Source organism: Mytilus californianus, unplaced genomic scaffold, assembly GCF_021869535.1.
Source record: "Mytilus californianus isolate M0D057914Y unplaced genomic scaffold, xbMytCali1.0.p SCAF_4, whole genome shotgun sequence".
In the NCBI taxonomy this organism is placed as follows: Eukaryota; Metazoa; Mollusca; class Bivalvia; order Mytilida; family Mytilidae; genus Mytilus; species Mytilus californianus.
Genome location: NW_026262690.1, coordinates 26,324,577 through 26,343,966, shown reverse-complemented (window position 1 = coordinate 26,343,966; position 19,390 = coordinate 26,324,577). Strand labels below are relative to the sequence as shown.

Genomic DNA, 19,390 nt, shown 5'->3' with positions numbered 1-19,390 from the left:
AATCCTGACACAGGGGACTGGAAATTTCAGTACATTAGACAAGCACATCTCTAGTACCCATGCCAGAGTTTAAAATAAAATGGGTACTTTGGGACCTCTGTTGGTCAAAATGACCTGGAGATCAATCTTCAGATCTCTTTGGTTTGTCTGTTCCTGCCGAGCAGCTGGTATAGAATAGAATACAAAATGTTGTTAGAAGATGGGTTTACATGAACATGAGACATATAATGTATGTCTCTGGACACAGCTTTACTTAAATTAGATTAAAAGTAAGTCAACTCGAAAAAATGTTCACACTACAATGTCTTGCTCACTGCAGTATTGAAATCTTTGTTTAAAACATTGAAATCTCAACCAGAAGTCAACTGACTTCAACATTTCACATGTTGAATACTTCAACCTATCATTTATAATTTCTAAGCAGCACACTTCGTCACACACTTAAATGACAACTGGAAATGATGTTAAGACTTTATGAAAAATCTCGGGTGATCTTTCTGATGTACTTAGATGACAACTGGTAATGATGTTAAAACCATATGACAAATCTCTGATGATCCTTCTGATGTACTTAAATGACAACTGGAAATGATGTTAAAACCATATGACAAATCTCTGATGATCTTTCTGATGTATATTGATAATATAATAGCCTGTAAAGTGTAAAATAACAATGATAACAACACATTGTTGTCCTAATGAACATAAATGCTGACAACTTTAAAAATCATGTTAACCAGTGATAGCAGGTCCCTCTCAGAACACAAACAATACCTCAATTTGGATCTGAAAAGGTCTATACTCCTCCACATATTAATACTGTTTATCCCTAATGTACAGTTCTCACATTAAACGGTATCAACTTTACTGCACCAGTTTTCCACGTTGGTAACTAATTTCTCTTCGGTGATTCTCAAAGCCAAATTATAATATGAAAACCAAAATCGAATAGAAATGTTAGAGTTGATAAATTGTAAAGGGTAAAAAATAATGCCAAACCTTGTCAAGGAATCAGAGCAGTATGCATGAAGAAGATACTTTCTCAATTTCACAGATATTTCAAGTTTTACAACAGCAAATTTGAATAAACAACATCGGAAATTTTGGGCATGCCAGTACCAAAATACTGAGGTACTTGGCTTATGACATCCTAGAGGACTATCAGTCCAGCAAAAGTATCACCCAGTGGTAGAAATCATATTAAACCAAAAATGTTACTGCGCAAGATATTTATTCCAACAATAATGTCTCTTTGGTGATGCTTGCAGATAAAATATTTGAAAACCAAAACTAATAGAAACATTGAGGAGCTTATAAAATCGAAAAGGAACAAAAATATTGCCAAATCTGATTACTGAGGAACAGACTAGAGCCTGACAACTTACCTTGGCCATTGAAGTGTCAAATTGAGGTTAATGCTGCTCTATGACGTCAGACACACATTTATTCATTGCAACCGATCTACACATAAAACATTATTCACAGGACATGAAAAGTTAATTTGACACCGACCTCATCTTGAAAGCAACTCCATGCCTTTGATGGTCCTTTTGATTGGGTTGACAGTTTGACTTTTCCACTCTTTAAACTACACTTCCACACAATCTTATCAAACAAAAGTTTTCTATTTAATTAAATGGTAATTTAACTGCCAGTACTCTCAGATCTATACTTAGTGTCTTTTTTATTGTTAGGGATGAGGGATGGACCCTGGCACATCCCGTCTGTTTTTGTTTGTATCGATCTGATGAGTTTTTCAACTGATTTTTATAGTTTGTTCTTATGTTGTGCTGTTACATCACGGTCCAAGTTTAGGGGGAGGGTTAAGCGCTCACAAACATGATTAACCACGCCCATTCTTTATGTGCCTGTCCCAAGTCAGGAGCCTGTAGTTCAGTGGTTGTCGTTGTTTCATGTCTGTCATATTTGTTTTTCGTAAATTGTTTTGTTATAAATTAGGCCGTTAATTCTCTCAATTGAATTATTTCATATTTTTCATGTCAAGGCCTTTTATAACTGACTATACGGTATGGGTTTTTCTCATTGTTGAAGGCCGTACGGCTGTCTATAATTGCTAACATCCACTTCGTTTGATCTTTGGTGGATAGTTGTCTCATTGGCAACCACACAACATCTTACTTTTATATTTTAAAAATCTAATTTCAAATTTATTTGCTGCAACACATATAAAGTCCTTTTCTCTAATGAGAAAGGTAAATATGCTAGATATAATAACTTGATGTGTGATGAGATGATTAAAGCTGTCAATTTTCTCCTTGACAACATTAATGTACGTTTCTGCAATAAAGTTTATCAACAGGTTGTAGGTATTCCTATGGGCACCAATTCTGCCACTATAATAGCAGACTTGTTCCTGTACTTCTATGAATCACAGTTTATGGCCAAATTCCATTTAACTGATAAATTCATCAACACATACCATTATCTTGATGATATTTTTTTTCGTTAAATAATAAAGAATTCTCTAAATATACTTTTAAATTTACTCTAAGGAACAAATTATAAACAAATCAAACATTAACAGCAATAACTGTCCTTTCCTAGATCTACATATTTCAGTTTTACAAGAGAAACTCTACAGAAAAATTTCTGACAAAAGGGACGATTTTTCTTTCCTTTTTTAGACAGTGATGTTCCTTTGGCACCATCCTAGTGTTTATATATCCAAACTTGGTTGCTATGCCCATGTCTGTAATATATGTATTAGTGGTAAATTAAATTAAAATTAAGTCAGGGATTTCATTACCACAAGTTACTTAAAACCTTTACTAAATTCCTTCATAGATACAAAGATTTGGTATGGAAGTTTGGCTGTACTTGTAGAAACTTCTTTCAAACTAATAGCACATCCTAATTTTTACGGTAATGTTGTTTACCAAGCCCAGCAATTAAGATACAATCCGGGTAAACTTAGCAATCCTTTAAATAAACTTATTCTAAAAGATCACAAATTCAACACTGTAATAAGATCTTTGAATATTGTATTTATTGGTATAAATATTGATTTGGTTATCAATAAATCAAAACCATACATAATATTATTGTTATACACACATGCGCATACACAGTTCTACAACCTGTTGATACCTATATTTTGGCATTGCACAAGGTAATGTCTTTCCAAAAAGCCATTGAGTGTTGAATGTGTACTTATTGATATTTTAGTCTAAGATGCATGATTTTTTATAAGTTGTTATTGGCTTTGAACTAGTTGTCAGTAACTGAGAGTACTCTCCGATCTGCACTTTGTGTCTTTTTAATTGTGAGGGATGTATAAATTCCATGCCATGTCCTGTCTTTGTTTTGGTTAGATGTTTTTCTGCTTTGTATCGATCTGATGAGTTTAGCCCTTTTCAACTGATTTTTATAGTTTGTTCTTATGTTGTACTGTTACACCACGGTTCCAGGTCAGGGGGAGGGTTTGCACCTTCAAACCTGTTTAGCCTCGCCATATTCGTTGTGTGTCTATCCCAAGCCAGGAGCCTGTAGTTCCAAGGTTGTCATTGGTTCATGTCGGTCATATTTGTTTTTCATAAATTGTTTTGTTATCAATAAGGCTGTTAAGTTTTCTCAATTTAGCTGTTTCATATTTGAACAACCTTCTTGTCAATTTAACCACTGTTCTATTTAAAGTAGCATCCGCCATATTGGTTTGTGAAATTATTGGATAGTTCTAATAGAGAAAACTTGAGGATGGTGATATTAATCAAAGCACGAAAGCGCTGTAAAGGCAGTTAATTACAGGTTGTGTGTATTTTAAGTCCAGTTATATCATTATCTTGCATAGTACAGTGTACTTATCAGAGGTGGCTTTCAGTATTTAAGATTTAGAGTTCTCTAATGATATTGAATAAGTTTTATGAATGTCATATTCTGAGCACTATATGAAGGCGATTGTTCTCACTTGTTTATGAACTAGTGCATTATGTCCAGTTTGTACCTTTTTTATCTATGTTTATAGTCAAATTAGTTATCAAAGGTACCAGGATTATAATTTAATACGCCAGACGTGTGTTTCGTCTACATAAGACTCATCAGTGACATTCAGATCAAAATAGTAACAAAGCCAAACAAGTACAAAGTTGAAGAGCATTGAGGACCCAAAATTCCAAAAAGTTGTGCCAAATACGGCTAAGGAAATCTATTCCTTGGATAAGAAAATCCTTAGTTTTTTCATTGGCAATCATAACACATCTCCTTATTTATATAATGATCTATATTCAACGACCTCAGGTACAAAAAAAATGTATGTAACTAAACTATGATGGGAAACCTTTGACTTCTTTCTTTATATAAACTTTTGATTTGGTACCATAGAACTATGTAGAGTAAATGTACATTGCAACATGTCAACTCTTTCAACTCCAAGCAAAATTATATTTCCAAGCATAAAGTAATTTATGAATGAAATAAAATGCTCCGCTGGGGCGCAGCTTGATACGACCGCAGAGGTCGAACCCTGAACAGTTGGGGCAAGTATGAACACAACATTCAAGCTTGATTCAGCACTGAATTTGGATTGTAATTAAATATTTGACACAGCATAGGTTTCTGACACAGAATGAAAGTGGTCTAAGATACTTAAAAAATTTTAATTTACCTATTCAAACCATATCATTATTATTTGCTTTTATATATAAATCAGAAATAACCAATTTAAAATGGAAAATTTTAAAGAAAAAAAAGGAAAAAGAATCCCCCCCCCCCCCAAATTTTTTGAACCCCCTTATGATTCATCACCCCAAAACTCAATCCCAGCCTTCCCTTTGTGGTATGGTACCTTGCAGTACAATTTCAGAGAGATCCATACACTTGAACACATGTTATTGTCTGGAAACTAGAAAAATACTTGTTTTTTTGCCCCTTTTTGGTCCGAATTTCCTAAACGTTTAGGGCAATTACCCCCAAACTCAAACCCAGCTTTCCCTTTGTGATATGGAACCTTGTAGTACAATTTCATAAAGATCCATACACTTACACACAAGTTAATGCCATGAAACTAGAAAAATGCTTGTTTTTTGCCCCTTTTTTGCCCCTAATTCCTAAAATTTGGAGGCAATTACCCCCAAAATCAATCCCAGCATTCCCTTTGTGATATGGAACCATGTGATACAATGTTAGAGAGATCCATAGACTTACACACAAGTTATTGTCATGAAACTAGAAAAATGCTTGTTTTTTGCCCCTTTTTGGCCCCTAATTCCTAAAATTTGGAGGCAATTACCCCCAAAATCAATCCCAGCATTCCCTTTGTGGTATGGTACCTTGCAGTACAATTTCAGAGAGATCCATACACTTGAACACAAGTTATTGTCTGGAAACTAGAAAAATGCTTTTTTTGGCCCCTTATTCCTAAACTTTTGGGCAATTACCCCCAAACTCAATTCCAGCTTTCCCTTTGTGATATGGAACCTTGTAGTACAATTTCATAAAGATCCATACACTTACACACAAGTTATTGCCATGAAACTAGAAAAATGCTTGTTTTTTGCCCCTTTTTGGCCCCTAATTCCTAAAATTTGGAGGCAATTACCCCCAAATTCAATCCCAGCATTCCCTTTGTGATATGGAACCTTGTGATACAATGTCAGAGAGATCCATAGACTTGCACACAAGTTATTGTCATGAAACTAGAAAAATGCTTGTTTTTGCCCCTTTTTGGCCCCTAATTCCTAAAATTTGGAAGCAATTACCCCCAAAAATCAATCCCAGCATTCCCTTTCTGATATGGAACCTTGTGGTACATTGTCAGAGAGATCCATACACTTACACACAAGTTATGTCTGGAAGTTACAAAAATGCTTATTTTTGGCCCCTAATTCCTTAACTGTTGGTACCATAACCCCCAAAATCAATCCCCACTTTCCTTTTGTGGTATTGAACCTTATTTTAAAATTTCATTGAGATCCATTCACTTAAACTAAAGTTAGAGTGTGAAAACTAATGTGTCTTCGGACGACGACGCCAACGTCATACCAATATACGACCACAAAAATTTTTTTGCTGTCGTATTTAAAGGAGTTCTTTATTAAGAAATAAACTGATTCGCTGAGCGCAGCTGGATACACCCGCAGAGGTACTACCCTGAACAGCTGGGGCAAAAATGGACACAATATTCAAGCTTGATACAGGTCTGAATTTGGATTGTAATTAAATATTTGACATATTATAGTTTCTGAATAAATGTAGTCAATGAACTTGAAATCGGTTATATGAATTGAATTTATATTCAATTAAAGATTTCTTGCTGTTGTGCAATACACTGTGCTGTTGTGCAATACTTAATAAATCTGTTGCCAGACTATAAACAAATAAAGTTCAATTTCTTCTCAATGTCATATTTGAAATTTATGAAAATCAATAGGGAGATTACATCAATAGCTATAAATAATTCACCAAAGTTTCATGTGAACTGCTTAAAGCAATTTTGAGTTGTTGTCCAAAAACTGGAAAATCCCCCCTTTTTTAATGAATAAAACCCCATAACTCAGAAATGTAAAATCTAAAATTTATAAAATTCTAAAGGGAGCTTACGGATTGATAATTTAGTCTTAGATGCAAGATTTTTTTATCAGTTGTTAGTGGCTTTGAACTAGCTGTCAGTAACTGCGAGTACTCTCAGATTTGTACTTAGTGTCTTTTTGTTGTTTGGATGTACAACTACCCGACCACGTCCACTTGTATTTGTATTTATCCATCTGATGAGTTTAGCCTCTTTCAACTGATTTTTATAGTTCTTTCTTATATTGTACTGTTACACCACTGTCCCAGGTTAGGGGGAGGGTTGGGATCCCGCTAACATGTTTAAGCCCGCCACATTCTGTATGTACATGTATGTGCCTGTCCCAAGTCAGGAGCCTATAAAAGTGTAATTCAGTGGTTGTCGTTTGTTTATGTGTTGCATATTTGTTATATTTGTTCATTTTTTTACATAAAATAGGCTGTTAGATTTCTTGTTTGAATTGTTTTACATTGTCATTTCTGGGCCTTTTATAGCTGACTGTGCAGTATGGGCTTTGCTCATTGTTGAAGGCCGTACTGTGACCTATAGCTGTTAATTTCTGTGTCATTTGGTCTCTTGTGCATGTGTGGAGAGTTGTCTCATTGGCAATCATACCACATCTTCTTTTTTATATTTACATCAACAGATATAAAAAATTCACCAAAGTCAAGGTGAGACAACAAAACTTAGTTGTAAGATCTCTGAAATTTTTTACAGGGTACGAGTTTTTCTCATTGTTGGAGATTGTACGGTGACAGTAACACCTGTAACTGCTTAAACCCATTTCTTATGCACTTTAGTTTGATAAACTCACTGAATATCATACCACATCTCCTTATTTTTATATGCATTGCAATTTACATGTGCATGTAATTGTAAATATATATATATCAGAACAAAATTCATTGCGTCACTTTTATTTATGCATCCTTTGGCACAATACAAGTTCTAAAATTACACAACATAAAACAACTAAATGTTATTTCAGATGAAAGTTTTGTTTCAGTTCCATTCATAGGATTTATTAGAATTTTGTATGTTTTGCCAAGTCCAATTATTCGCTCTATGTGACATAGAGACATAGTTGACTAAACCACCAGGTGTCGAACATTCAAGAATTTTCAGTGTTTCTGTTTTTATTTGATGAAAAGGTTGCCTGAGCTCTAGGAGCTTTAGGTTTTATCACGGGATATTCTGTGCTGTCAATAATAATCCAAGTCGTAGGAAACTTTAATTTGAAGTTGGATGGTGAAAAATACCTGACTAAACCACTAGATGGCCAAGTGTTAGCCTCACACCACTGTTTAGACATAAAAACAATCCATGTATACACAATATTCTCAACACTAGATTCAATCTAGAATCTAGACAGTTCAAAGTTGGTTGTATGATGCCTCAATTTCATCAAAGTCATAAAAAAACTAATTTTCAACTGACACCCTATCAATTTGAAAATATATGTATCTCAAACAATGTGCTGCTGGACCAAGTGTGGTCAAAACAAATAAAAATTTAGTATACAACTCTAAACCGGTATAAAAATGCATGGCTGTGTCAAGTGTCTTCATTTCAAAATTCTCTGCGGAAAACATAGGCATTGATGGTGTTTGCGTAATTCCATCTGTGAAGCTCAACATTAGCTCGGCAGTTGGTGGTGGACAGTCATAAATCCTTTTTGCAGTATGAATGACTTCTTCAGGAAAACCAACTTTGCAATCAAAACTTTCCTCTAGATTTCTACTACAATATTCATCAAGTTTAGTTCTTTTGTTTTCACAGGAAACTGCCCTGATTTTTCTTTTTGCGGACGATTCAGTCTCTTGCTTGGTCCAGGAAAATAGACTGGGAATTGCAGTAGACTTCAGTCTCTGTATGGTGGGTTTGCGCTCTGAAAAAGGTTATAAAACATTAGTTTTTTTATAATTAAATGAACTTCCATTAGCAATGTATACTTTGTACTACCCCGCGAAATATTAACTAGATTTATTCATTACAATCTGGATAAAACTATGTTTGCCTGATTCAATGTATGTTATGTAAATCCAAAGGACAAACAATGAGAGACTTATGCAACAAACGTACATTGTTTGTACCTAAATAACTATAATATAGATGAGAGCATGTCATTGTTTTGTTCCTGTTAACATTGTCATTGATATTTTTCAAGAAAGTCTATGAGGTATAGCTTATGCATTCCTGTCATTACTACATTAGCATAATTACTGCTAAAATAATTCTCAGTATGATATACCTCTTGTAAGAAATCATTATAATTGTAGCAAGCACCAAAAAATCTCAAACAGATCACATTGAATCGTAATCCAAAAAATTATGACGTCTTGAATTACCCACCCCCTTTTATTCTAAAACGATAATTGCGGTTGTAAACAGACTTTGGTTTATTCGCATGGAGATTACATATATAACTATATATTTCACAAAGAAAATAGAGTTTTACCATGAATAGTTTCCTGCACGTAGTCTTTTTCAGTAAAACGTGCCTTGCAAACAACAGCTGATTGAGATGGACTCCACGATATCATCGTGTTCTCGTCCAATCTGCGTATGGGCCATGGCGTTGATCCAACTTTTCCTTCTTTTTAAGTCATTTGGAAATGCATGTCCTCCTCTTAAATAATATCCAGGTACACAACAACAAGTACTTGGCATCGTTAATTAAAAATATAACTGAAATAGTTGCACAGTGCAGAAACCGGAAGAAGAGGAACAGGATCCGCTACCACGGCGCCACCTATTCAGGAACGATAATTTGCTACTTTATATAACTGCGAAAATAACGTTAGACGGGTTCACGTGCATAAACAGAAATGCGCTTTAAATTGTATAATATAATTCATGTTTAGTCGACCTTTAATTATTATATCAACGACTGAAATGATTTATAAACATCTAGATTGCAGATAACACTCGAAATTAACCCGAGCTCTTTCCACACGGAATTCAAATAATTCTAGTTTGTCAATCGGTTGACTGCTTATAATGCAAAATACTAATATATCAAAAGTTTTTAAAACTAACAAAACACAATGATCGTTTCTCTATTTCCCAATGTAAATGAAATGAAACAAAACACATTTTATATCGCAATAAGAAGAGGAGAGAATTCAACGAATCCATGACAAATCGCCCCACTGGCAAATCGCCCCACGCCTAATCGCCCCACTTTTTCACCAACTCGCCCCACTTTCTAAAAAATCGCCCCGTTTGCCAACTCGCCCCACTTATGAAAAGGGTAAAATCCCATTGAAAACAGGTTTGATAACTTGCCCCACTTATAAAAAGGGTTAAAATCCCGCTGAAATAAGGTTTGCCAACTCGCCCCACTCATGACAACAAGATAAATCACGATGAATTTAGTAATGCCAACTCGCCCCACTTATGAAAAAAGATGCAATCCCGTTGTATGTCTATGTTCCTGCCCCACTTATAAATAAAATCAATACCTAATGAAATGAGATTAAATTAATAATATCAATTAAGAAAATATTATTGGTGACTACTTTTACTAACAAAAACAAAAACATGACACACGCTTATTGTAAATGAATGAATGGACATTCTCTTTGATATTTACTTGAAAGTAATATTACGAAAATTACATGATAATACATAATGTATTTACAATTATATTTAAAAAAGGGAAACATCATTTTATTTCGATAATAATAATTTAATGAATTTTGTTTTTTTTTTGTATTCTGTGTAGATTAGTTTTCATTTTAAAAGTAGGGCGAGTTGGCAGACCTGAAAATTATAAATTCATCTAGATTTAACCTTTTTTCATTAAGTGGGGCTAGTTGGCAGGAGTAAAATTAACGGGATTTAACCCTTTTTACAAGTGGGGCGAGTTGGTAAACCAGTTTGGGGCGATTTTTTTAAAAGTGGGGCGAGTTGGTGAAAAAGTGGGGCGATTTGGTGTGGGGCGATTTGCCAGTGGGGCGATTTGTCCTGCTTCCAATTCAACATTTCCGGATCTACTTGGAGTCTAATGACCCCCCACGTAGATAAGTTGGATATCGCGGAAGGAAGGATTAACCCGGCAACTAGAAAGGCATTAAAGCACTGCCTTTAAAAATTGGTTTTAATTGGCAGGGTATTGTCAGACGAGAATATTCCAGAAATTGTTGTTGAAAGCTGACAAATATGATGGCCAATGGATGGCAAGTCACAAGAAATGCCATAGGACTATGTTAATTCAAGATGTTAACATTCTTACCCATAAACATATCACAAAAATAAATGCCATTTTAATAAAAGAAATACAATTTAGACAATGGTAGTTTTATTCAAAACAACCTTTGATTATATGAAAAATTCAGTTGACAATAAGCACTTCTAATTCCTTTGATAAAATACATTAAATTCAAAGTTGCAGCCCTGGATACATGATAAAACACTACCTGAGGTCTACTGCATACATTTAAATTGTTTGTATGGTAAATGCCAAAGCACAAAAAACCTATTTTCCATTTCTAAACAATATTCTGAACATTATATTATATCATCAGTTGCAGTCTTCTCACAAATCATATAGTATATTTTTGAAGTAGCTTACATTTAAATCAGTATCTTGTAGAATTCAGGATACTAATCTAATATAAGCTGCAAAATCATTAATTAAATTCATGTCAAATTTTATGATGAAAATTTGTTGTGTGTGGTATAAATGAGTATATACAAAGTTGATCAGAAATGTTATAGGATGTACATATTTACAAATTATGATAAATAACAGGTTTTCAGTTTGGTTTTATGTATCTAATGACAGATATTTAAATTTGACACTGTTCTGTAATGACAACTAATTGCACACAAATCATTAATCCAACAAATTTTCTTCCTCATAAAAACCAAGGTCCAGGTTTAGACTTGCTTCATTAAAATGTAATGATTGTCACACATTTTTTCTTTAGATTATTCCACAATTTATCATCATCGCTTTCCTCGAGAACTGATTGGTTTTAACACCGAGGTTTTCTTAAAATGCCCAATGAGTCAGTTTTAACTGATACGTTATTTTGAGGATAGTATGTTCATACTACAAAACATATAAATAATTAAATATATATCAGTCTCTGTATTTATTTTTCTTGTGCTTATGTCGATGTCTGCTAGGACTTCTGGATGATGACCTTTTCCTTGGAGTTCGCGACCTTGATCTTGACTTTCTTGATCTTTTGGGACTACAATGAAATAAAGATCTTAAGTTTTCAGATGGTTCATATCACAATATAACATCATCACATCCTATTGACAATCATTCTTTAAGTATTCATTCATAATTAAAAAAAAATGTTATGTTAAATGTTAGCACATTTTTGGATTTTATCTGGAAATTACATGATTTCAATTTAATACACCATATACATTCCAAAGTATACCTAACCTAAATAATTCAGTTGTTATAATCTGCTGCTCTACGATGGCTTCATTAAAGCCTGAATGCACAGACAAAGAAAAATTTTCAATTTATCATTTAGAATTAGCTCAGGGTATACCTTTCCCCGATAAAATCTAGCTAACTGCTAGTTGGTCATCTCTTCTCATGGCACCAATCAAAATCAGAATTCATGAAGAGTTTTTAGTGTAATAGGAATTCAAGCCCTTGCAAATAGGAGAGATCGATTTCAGGGAGGGACTGATTTATTTGGGTTAAAGTATTCTATATTTTTTGGTTTTAACTGCACTGTAAAAAAATTAATGTAAATCACTATACATCAGTCTGATAAATGGTTTATATTTATTTCTATGAACTTATATAATTTAATCTGATAACTGGTTATTTGTTTTTATATGAACATGGAAAAATCTTTATTTTCAATTACTAACTTACATTTTTTTCAATTTTAATTTGAACATCCTATTTATGGAATATATTCAAAATGTAACTTATCAATGTGAAGTTATATACTTCTGGCCTTGCGGTCATAAAATTTTCCAGTACATTCATCGTACTCAGACTTCAACCAATTGAAATACTGGATTTGTTTCCAGCACAAGTTTTGTACTATGAGTACTGAGTTAAGTTTTATGATCAAGAGCCCAGCTGTTGTTGAAGGCTATTCTGTTTATCAAGTATAATACACAAAAGAAAGTTGAACACCATTATTTGTCATCCAATTTTCAACAGAGTTTTGTTGATTTATTCCATAAGATACAACATGAACAAGTATCTTCTGCCAGGTTGGAAACAGACAACATTTAATAAATTATATGATCAGAAATACAAGAATTGAAATAAGGGTAAAATAAGAGGACTAATCCGCTAATCAAAAACCGAAATTTTTTTTAGCCCCAGGCTTTCCAAAATACTTTCAGGAGTTCTTACCTTTTGGACTTTTTAGGACGTTTAGGGCTGTCTGATGGATTCTTGTATGCTGGTGATTGTGAACGAGATCTGTGTCTTTTCCTCCCCTCTCTAGGAGAATCAACTGTTTCCTGTTGATAAAATTGATACAATTGAAAGGTAAAGGACTTCAAAAACAAATCCCTATAAATATATACGCCATGCTGTAAATCTGTTATATTTTCTCAAGTAATGAAAATAAATATCATAACTTGCAAATACAATAATAAAATTTGCAAGAAATAGCTGTCGAAGTAGACTATTGTTATTATTATTATTTAGTTGGACTGAAAAATGATGTAATAATTATCTGGCTACTTGACAAAACATCTTTTGGATGACACGACATAATTTGTGATGTAAGTTTTTACTGCTGAAGTAGTCTGAAATAATTATTTTGATTTTAAGAAGTTTCAACTAATTATTTTGAGGTTTTTGTGTTTTTGATTAATTATCTCCTTTTTTCAAGCACTTCCTATTAATCATTTTGATATTAAAGCACTGCTAATCCCTACAAGACCAAAATGTCTATTCTCCTAAAAAATCAACCTACGTGAAATAAATTAAAAACAATGGACATCAAATATGTTTTGAATTACCATCTAACTTTTTTTTTACTTTGCCATATTTGTGACCAGTGCAAAATTTGACTTTGAACAATAATAGCGAGTATTAATATACATCCATAACTCAAACTACAAATATCATTTGATGAATTATTCCACATATTACACAAATAAGTAAAATAGCTAAACCTTAAAATGTTTGATTTCTTTAAACATACCTTCTGTAGAAGTTTCTTTCTATAATGTTCTACTTGTTGTTGTAATGACATGTGTGATTTCCTTGACCTTTTTCCCCCTTCTAACTCATCTTGGTATTTCATAACCTTGACCTAAAATGTAAAATACAGTTTACTTACTTCATTTAAACAACAAGAGTGCACACGCTGAAATGCCTCGCCTTCTCTACTGACCATTGATTTTATGTTGATAGTCCTAAATATAAAGCTTTACTAAAAGTATCACATAACCTTAACATGATCCAAGAAAATGAGGTCAAGGTCAGATAAACTAAACCGGAAATACATGTACACCTTACAATCATTCAATACACCAAATATAGTTGACCTATTGCTTATAGTTTCTAAGATACAGACTTAAACAGGAAAACTAAACATTGACCAATGAACCATGAAAATAAGGTCAAGGTCAGATGAACCATACCAGACAAACATGTACACCTTACAATCAATCTATGCATTAAAGATAGTTGACCTATTGCTTATAGTATCTAAGAAACAAACTTAACCAGGAAATCTTAACATTGACCAATGAACCATGAAAATGAGGTCAAGGTCAGATGATACCTGCCAGACAGACATATACACCTTACAATCATTCCATACAACAAATATAGTTGACCTATTGGTTATAGTTTAAGAAAAACAGACCAAATCACAAAAACTAAACACTGAGCAATGAACCGTGGAAATGAGATCAAGGTCAAATAAAACCTGAAGGACTGACTTGTACATTGTAAAATATTTCCATACACCAAATATAGTTGACTTATTGCATATAGTATTAGAAAAAAAGACCAAAACACAAAAACTTAACTTTAACCACTGAACCATGAAAATGAGGTCAAGGTCACATGACACCTGCCAGTTGGACATGTACACCTTACAATCATTCCATACACCAAATATAGAAGACCTATTGCTTATAGTATCTGATATATGGACTTGACCAAGAAAACCTAACCTTGTTCACTGATCCATGAAATGAGGTCGAGGTCAGATGAAAACTGTCTGACGGGCATGAGGACCTTGCAAGCTACACACATATTAAATATAGTTATCCTATTACTAATAATAAGAGAGCAATTAACATTACAAAAAATCTTAACTTTTTTCTTTCAAGTAGTCACTGAACCATGAAAATGAGGTCAAGGACAATGGACATATGACAGACGGAAACTTCATAACATAAGGCATCTATATACAAAGTATGAAGCATCCAGGTCTTCCACCCTGGAAAATAATAAAGCTTTTAAGAAGTTTGCTAACGACGCCACCGGATCACTATCCCTATGTCTAGCTTTCTGCAACAAAAGTCGCAGGCTCGACAAAAAACCTTTTTTCCTCAGATACGTAGGTTTCTCCCCTCAGAATTGTACTATTTTGAGTGAAGTGTTTGATTTGAGTAAATAACAAATCTTAAGAGTTTTTCAATGAAATAAATGGAGAATGTAACCATGGGACACAGATGATGCCCCCTCTTGCATATAATGTTATAAAGGGGCATAACTCAAGAATGGTAAAAGAGATGCCACCCAAATTCAAACTTGATCTGCGTTTCGTGTACAAGTTTCATAACATTTGGTTGAGGCAAACTAAAATTAGAGAAAGGAAACCAATTTTGAGACGTACATACGGACAGACAAGGGTTTTCTTAACAAGTTAAAATAAAGGTGATTTCCATGCGTTCTGAATAAACACATCATAGATACCAGGATTAAAATTTTGTACACATGACATGTATACGTTTCGTCAGTGACACTTGAATCAAAAAATTTTAAAAAGGCTAAATAAAGGACATTGTTGAAGAGCATTGAGAACCAAAAAAATCTGAAAGGTTTTGCCAAATACAGCTAAGGTAATCTATTCCTAGGTTAGAAAATCTTAGTATTTCGAAAAATTCAAAGTTTTGTAAACAGTTAATTTATAATTATGACCATATCATTGATAATTCATGTCAACACAGAAGTGCTGACTACTGGGCTGGTGATACCCTCGAAGAAGAAACGGAGAGGAAACATTAATGACTAACTTGTATAAAGACAAACAAACTTGACAGCTCAGTCTTAGGAAAATTAATTGGAACAGTACAAATAGTATGATAAAATAACAAATATTGACAATATCTCATCAAAAAGACAGTGTTTTAGGAAAATGTTTATGAAACCAGTGTTCTCCCCAGAATTTTTTTAAGGCGCAAAAATTCGTAGCGCATAACCCTTTTTTTGGAGTGAACTATTGTGACGCGAAACAATCCTTCAGAACTACAAAGTGAATTTAAAAGCTTTCTGTCAGGTTGTGTTTAGTTATCATGATTATGTACACTATTTATAAATTATCATTAAATAAAACATAATCAATTTACACACATTGATCATGTTGATATCACAGTCCATTTATAGAGTTAAAATTAAATTGAAGAGTCAAAATTTAGTAATTTCAAGAGAATATTCTCCTGTTCCTTTGAGCCTTTAAGTGCTGAACAGATTTTTAATATTTCTGTATCTGGTGCATCTGCTCCTTCTAAATATAGTGTTTTATTAAGCTGTTTGTAATTTTTGGAATACAAGTTTTTATAACAAAAGAATTAAAATGAACAGCTGACCAATTTTGAGTTTGACATAATTTTCAAGATCACTTCCGTGTGTATTTGTCACAATCTTTTCTTTGGCAGGTAGAAACCTGACAAATTCTTCAAGTAAAGTCCAACAAAATTATTTACATATGCTTCTGTGTTTCCGTTCACAACTATTGTCATAGTTTTCCGGTGCTAGGACCAAAAACAGACACAACTGATTTAATTTTTTAAAGATGACAATTAAAGAGGAATTCTATTTGCTAAGAACAATTTTTCACATTCTATCACAAACTATCGATTAACATTATGAATTTATCAGAAATATTAGTTTACTTTACGTTTTTTTACGTAAAGACGACTTCCATTCATGAATATTTGTAGTTGTGTATTGCAAATTTACCATGTGTTATCATCATGTTCATTGGTCGTATTTAAATAGATTTTTACTATCGACCAATGAGAAAATTCGATATTTAATTCGGCAATTAATAAGGAAAGCCATGTGTAAAAATGTTTCGTATTTGTATTTCGATCTTTTCTCTCAGTTCTTACCCTGAAACGCTAAAAAAAGTATCCAAGAAAAATATTTATCTTTCGAAGATAATCTATGCAATTACACGATCTGCTAAGACAAACACAGGTAAAGGATAGACTGGAGTCTATCAATAGTTGCGTAATTTGGTGTAATATTGATTTTCATCTCAGCGGCGATCTTTAGATCTTTACGGTAACTTTACAAAATTAAAGTTATCAAACAGTTCATAACTAAATATGAAAGTTAACACGCTGCAGGATTATCTTTTAAAGCACTGCGTGCCAATGTAAGTGCTGCGGGAACAATAAAATATTTGGAAGCGTCATATGTCTGAATAGAACACTGGAAACTGAGAATATTTCAAAATATTTTCTATGTCCTCTTGAAAATCTGTTAAATATTAGATTTTAATGATTTTTTTTAAAATCATTTAAGTATAATTGTATTCAAGACAAAACAAAAACTAAATTTTGAATCTGTTATATTTCACACAACAATTCCTTTCAATTACCTCTATTTCTCTTAATTTTGCTCTTCTTTCTTCTGTCATTATTTGTTTTCTAAAATCAGCACTACTATTAAAAGTTGACAATTCTTCATCAGAGTTGTTCTGAGAGTCTTCTCCATCTTCAAGGGGTCTGTGAAAGTACAAATTGATTATTTCAAAACATTTATTGTTGACAAAAAATCTTCTGTACGTTCATTTCTCTTCTATTCATTTAAATATTGAATGGAAATTATGAATTTCCAGCAACTTTTTTTGGAGGAGATACATATGCTTTCAAATTTGTGAATAAAAGACTTACTGCGCATTGATAAATTTATAAACAGCTCTCTGATATAACAAAAAAAGATATGAATATAGTTATTTTCACACAACTGTAGAGGTGGATAGTTTCTTCTGTAAAATTCTCCAGAGCAGTATTGTGAAGAGCTACCAAACCTATGCAGGGTGCCAGACACCAAGTAATGACAAAAGCACATAAGGCCTTTGGTCAATTGAGCTAAACAAATATTTTTTTTTTACCTTGTATTAAGATATACAGCAATATTTGTTCAAGCCAGTAATCATTATTACCTTCAGGAAATTATGTCTATACTTTGGGGCTTTGTAGAATTGCTTACCATTAAAACAACATTTCAATGTGATATTGTGTTCTTGTTTTGGCTGTCCCAATTATTTATAATAATTTTTATGCAGTACAAAAGAAACTACTTACTGTCCATCAATATCCTCGTCATCTTCTTCTTCTGGTTTATCTTCATTTTCTTGTTCTAACAAATCCCATTTTGATGTTGTCATAGCTGGAAAAAATATATAAATAATCATACATTGAATTAGCTTTATATACTTTATTCTTTGATAAAAACAAGAATATGTGTCAATGTGACACCATGCATTCTGGGTTAAAACACAAATTTTGCATATATTTTTTTAAATTTCACAACATAATGAACATGAGTACTCAACTTTCAAGTTGATGTTACCAACATTTTATGGTAAACTTTAACCAAAAACTTTAACTGGGCACAGAACAGACAAGTAAATAGATGTACTAATGGCAACAGGCTGGAAAACCTATAGCCCTATTAGTATTGAAGGCTGGAAGAGAATTGGTATAATTCCACACTACAAGAAAATAGAGATAATATTAAAAGACAATGAAAAAAATGCAGTCAATATTTTCCAGGTATTTAATGCACAACTGTTCTCTGTAATGTTGGGACTTTTCAAAACTAAATATGGACAATGCCCCTCCCCTCCTTTCGGCTCTGCCATATGCGTGAGTATAGTTCCACATCTTTTAGATTTGACAAACAGTGATGTTGGCATACAACTTGAAATTGTTACGCTGTCTGTAAGACACAAATGATACCCCTGTCTGACCATAGCAAATTATAAATTTAACACCATGTATGATGATGTAACTGTAGGAGGAGATAGCCAGACAAACCATGATTTCTTTATGCAGCTTGTTCCAAAATAATGACTACCTGCCATTTTCAGAACATTTAAAAGAAATCAAAATCCTGTGGCCATGCACACCTCCATTATGTGTATGAACATCCTACAAAATATTAAAGCTGTACCTCCAAAACTGTAGGAGGAGATAGCCGGACAAACCATGATCTCTTTATGCAGCTAGTACCAAAAAAACGAGTCAATTTAGCTGTAGTAGTTTGAAGAAATAAATAGTGATTGTGACAATGGTAATAGTGACACCACCCAAATTCGAACTTGATCTGAGTTTTGTGGTAATAAGCATCATGTATAAGTTTCATAACATTTGGTTGAGTGCAACAAAAATTAGAGAACGGAAACAAATTCAGCAATTTTTCCATATATAACTCCAGAATGCAGGGGTTCAAATTAACATTTGGTACTGGAAGGTCCAGGACCTTTGACACTCCAAACTGAAAGGTCCACAACCTAAATTCCAGGTCCTACTTTTACTTGAAATATTTCATAACTCAGTAAGATATTGGGGAGGGTGTCACTGTGGGTGCCTGTGTTGTCTCAACGATTGGTAATTAATTACTAATTATACCATCTCAGGGCTCTCAATACTTCAGAATCATAGGGA

At 33.2% G+C, this 19,390-nt stretch overlaps 2 protein-coding genes across 3 annotated transcripts in view; both read right to left on the bottom strand.

The window, feature by feature from the left end:
* Nucleotides 1-7,424: 7,424 nt before the first annotated feature.
* LOC127737816 (uncharacterized) lies at nt 7,425-9,625 on the bottom strand. The gene is made up of 2 exons (XM_052248752.1): nt 8,982-9,625; nt 7,425-8,411 (listed from the first exon to the last, which is right to left on the bottom strand). Exons 1-2 carry the CDS (start codon nt 9,064-9,066, stop codon nt 7,945-7,947), a joined length of 552 nt encoding a protein of 183 aa, XP_052104712.1. The 5' UTR covers nt 9,067-9,625; the 3' UTR covers nt 7,425-7,944.
* A 1,184-nt stretch (nt 9,626-10,809) lies between these two features.
* Nucleotides 10,810-19,390, bottom strand: part of LOC127737810 (U2 snRNP-associated SURP motif-containing protein-like) — a 56,128-nt gene continuing 47,547 nt past the window's right edge. For both annotated transcript variants that reach the window (XM_052248744.1, XM_052248743.1), the window contains exons 20-24: nt 18,026-18,110; nt 17,317-17,443; nt 13,675-13,785; nt 12,873-12,982; nt 10,810-11,727 (exon numbers count right to left, since the gene is read on the bottom strand). In XM_052248744.1, the coding sequence (XP_052104704.1) occupies nt 11,613-11,727; nt 12,873-12,982; nt 13,675-13,785; nt 17,317-17,443; nt 18,026-18,110 (548 nt within the window). In that variant the 3' untranslated portion in view covers nt 10,810-11,612. The remainder of the gene's footprint in view (nt 11,728-12,872; nt 12,983-13,674; nt 13,786-17,316; nt 17,444-18,025; nt 18,111-19,390) is intronic.

Coding starts and splice junctions, on each gene's coding strand:
- LOC127737816 (XM_052248752.1), bottom strand. CDS start 9,066: ATGATATCGTGGAGTCCATCTCAATCAGCTGTTGTTTGCAAGGCACGT. Junction 8,412..8,981: donor CGTGCAGGAAACTATTCATG/GTAAAACTCTAT, acceptor AACCTTTTTCAG/AGCGCAAACCCACCATACAG.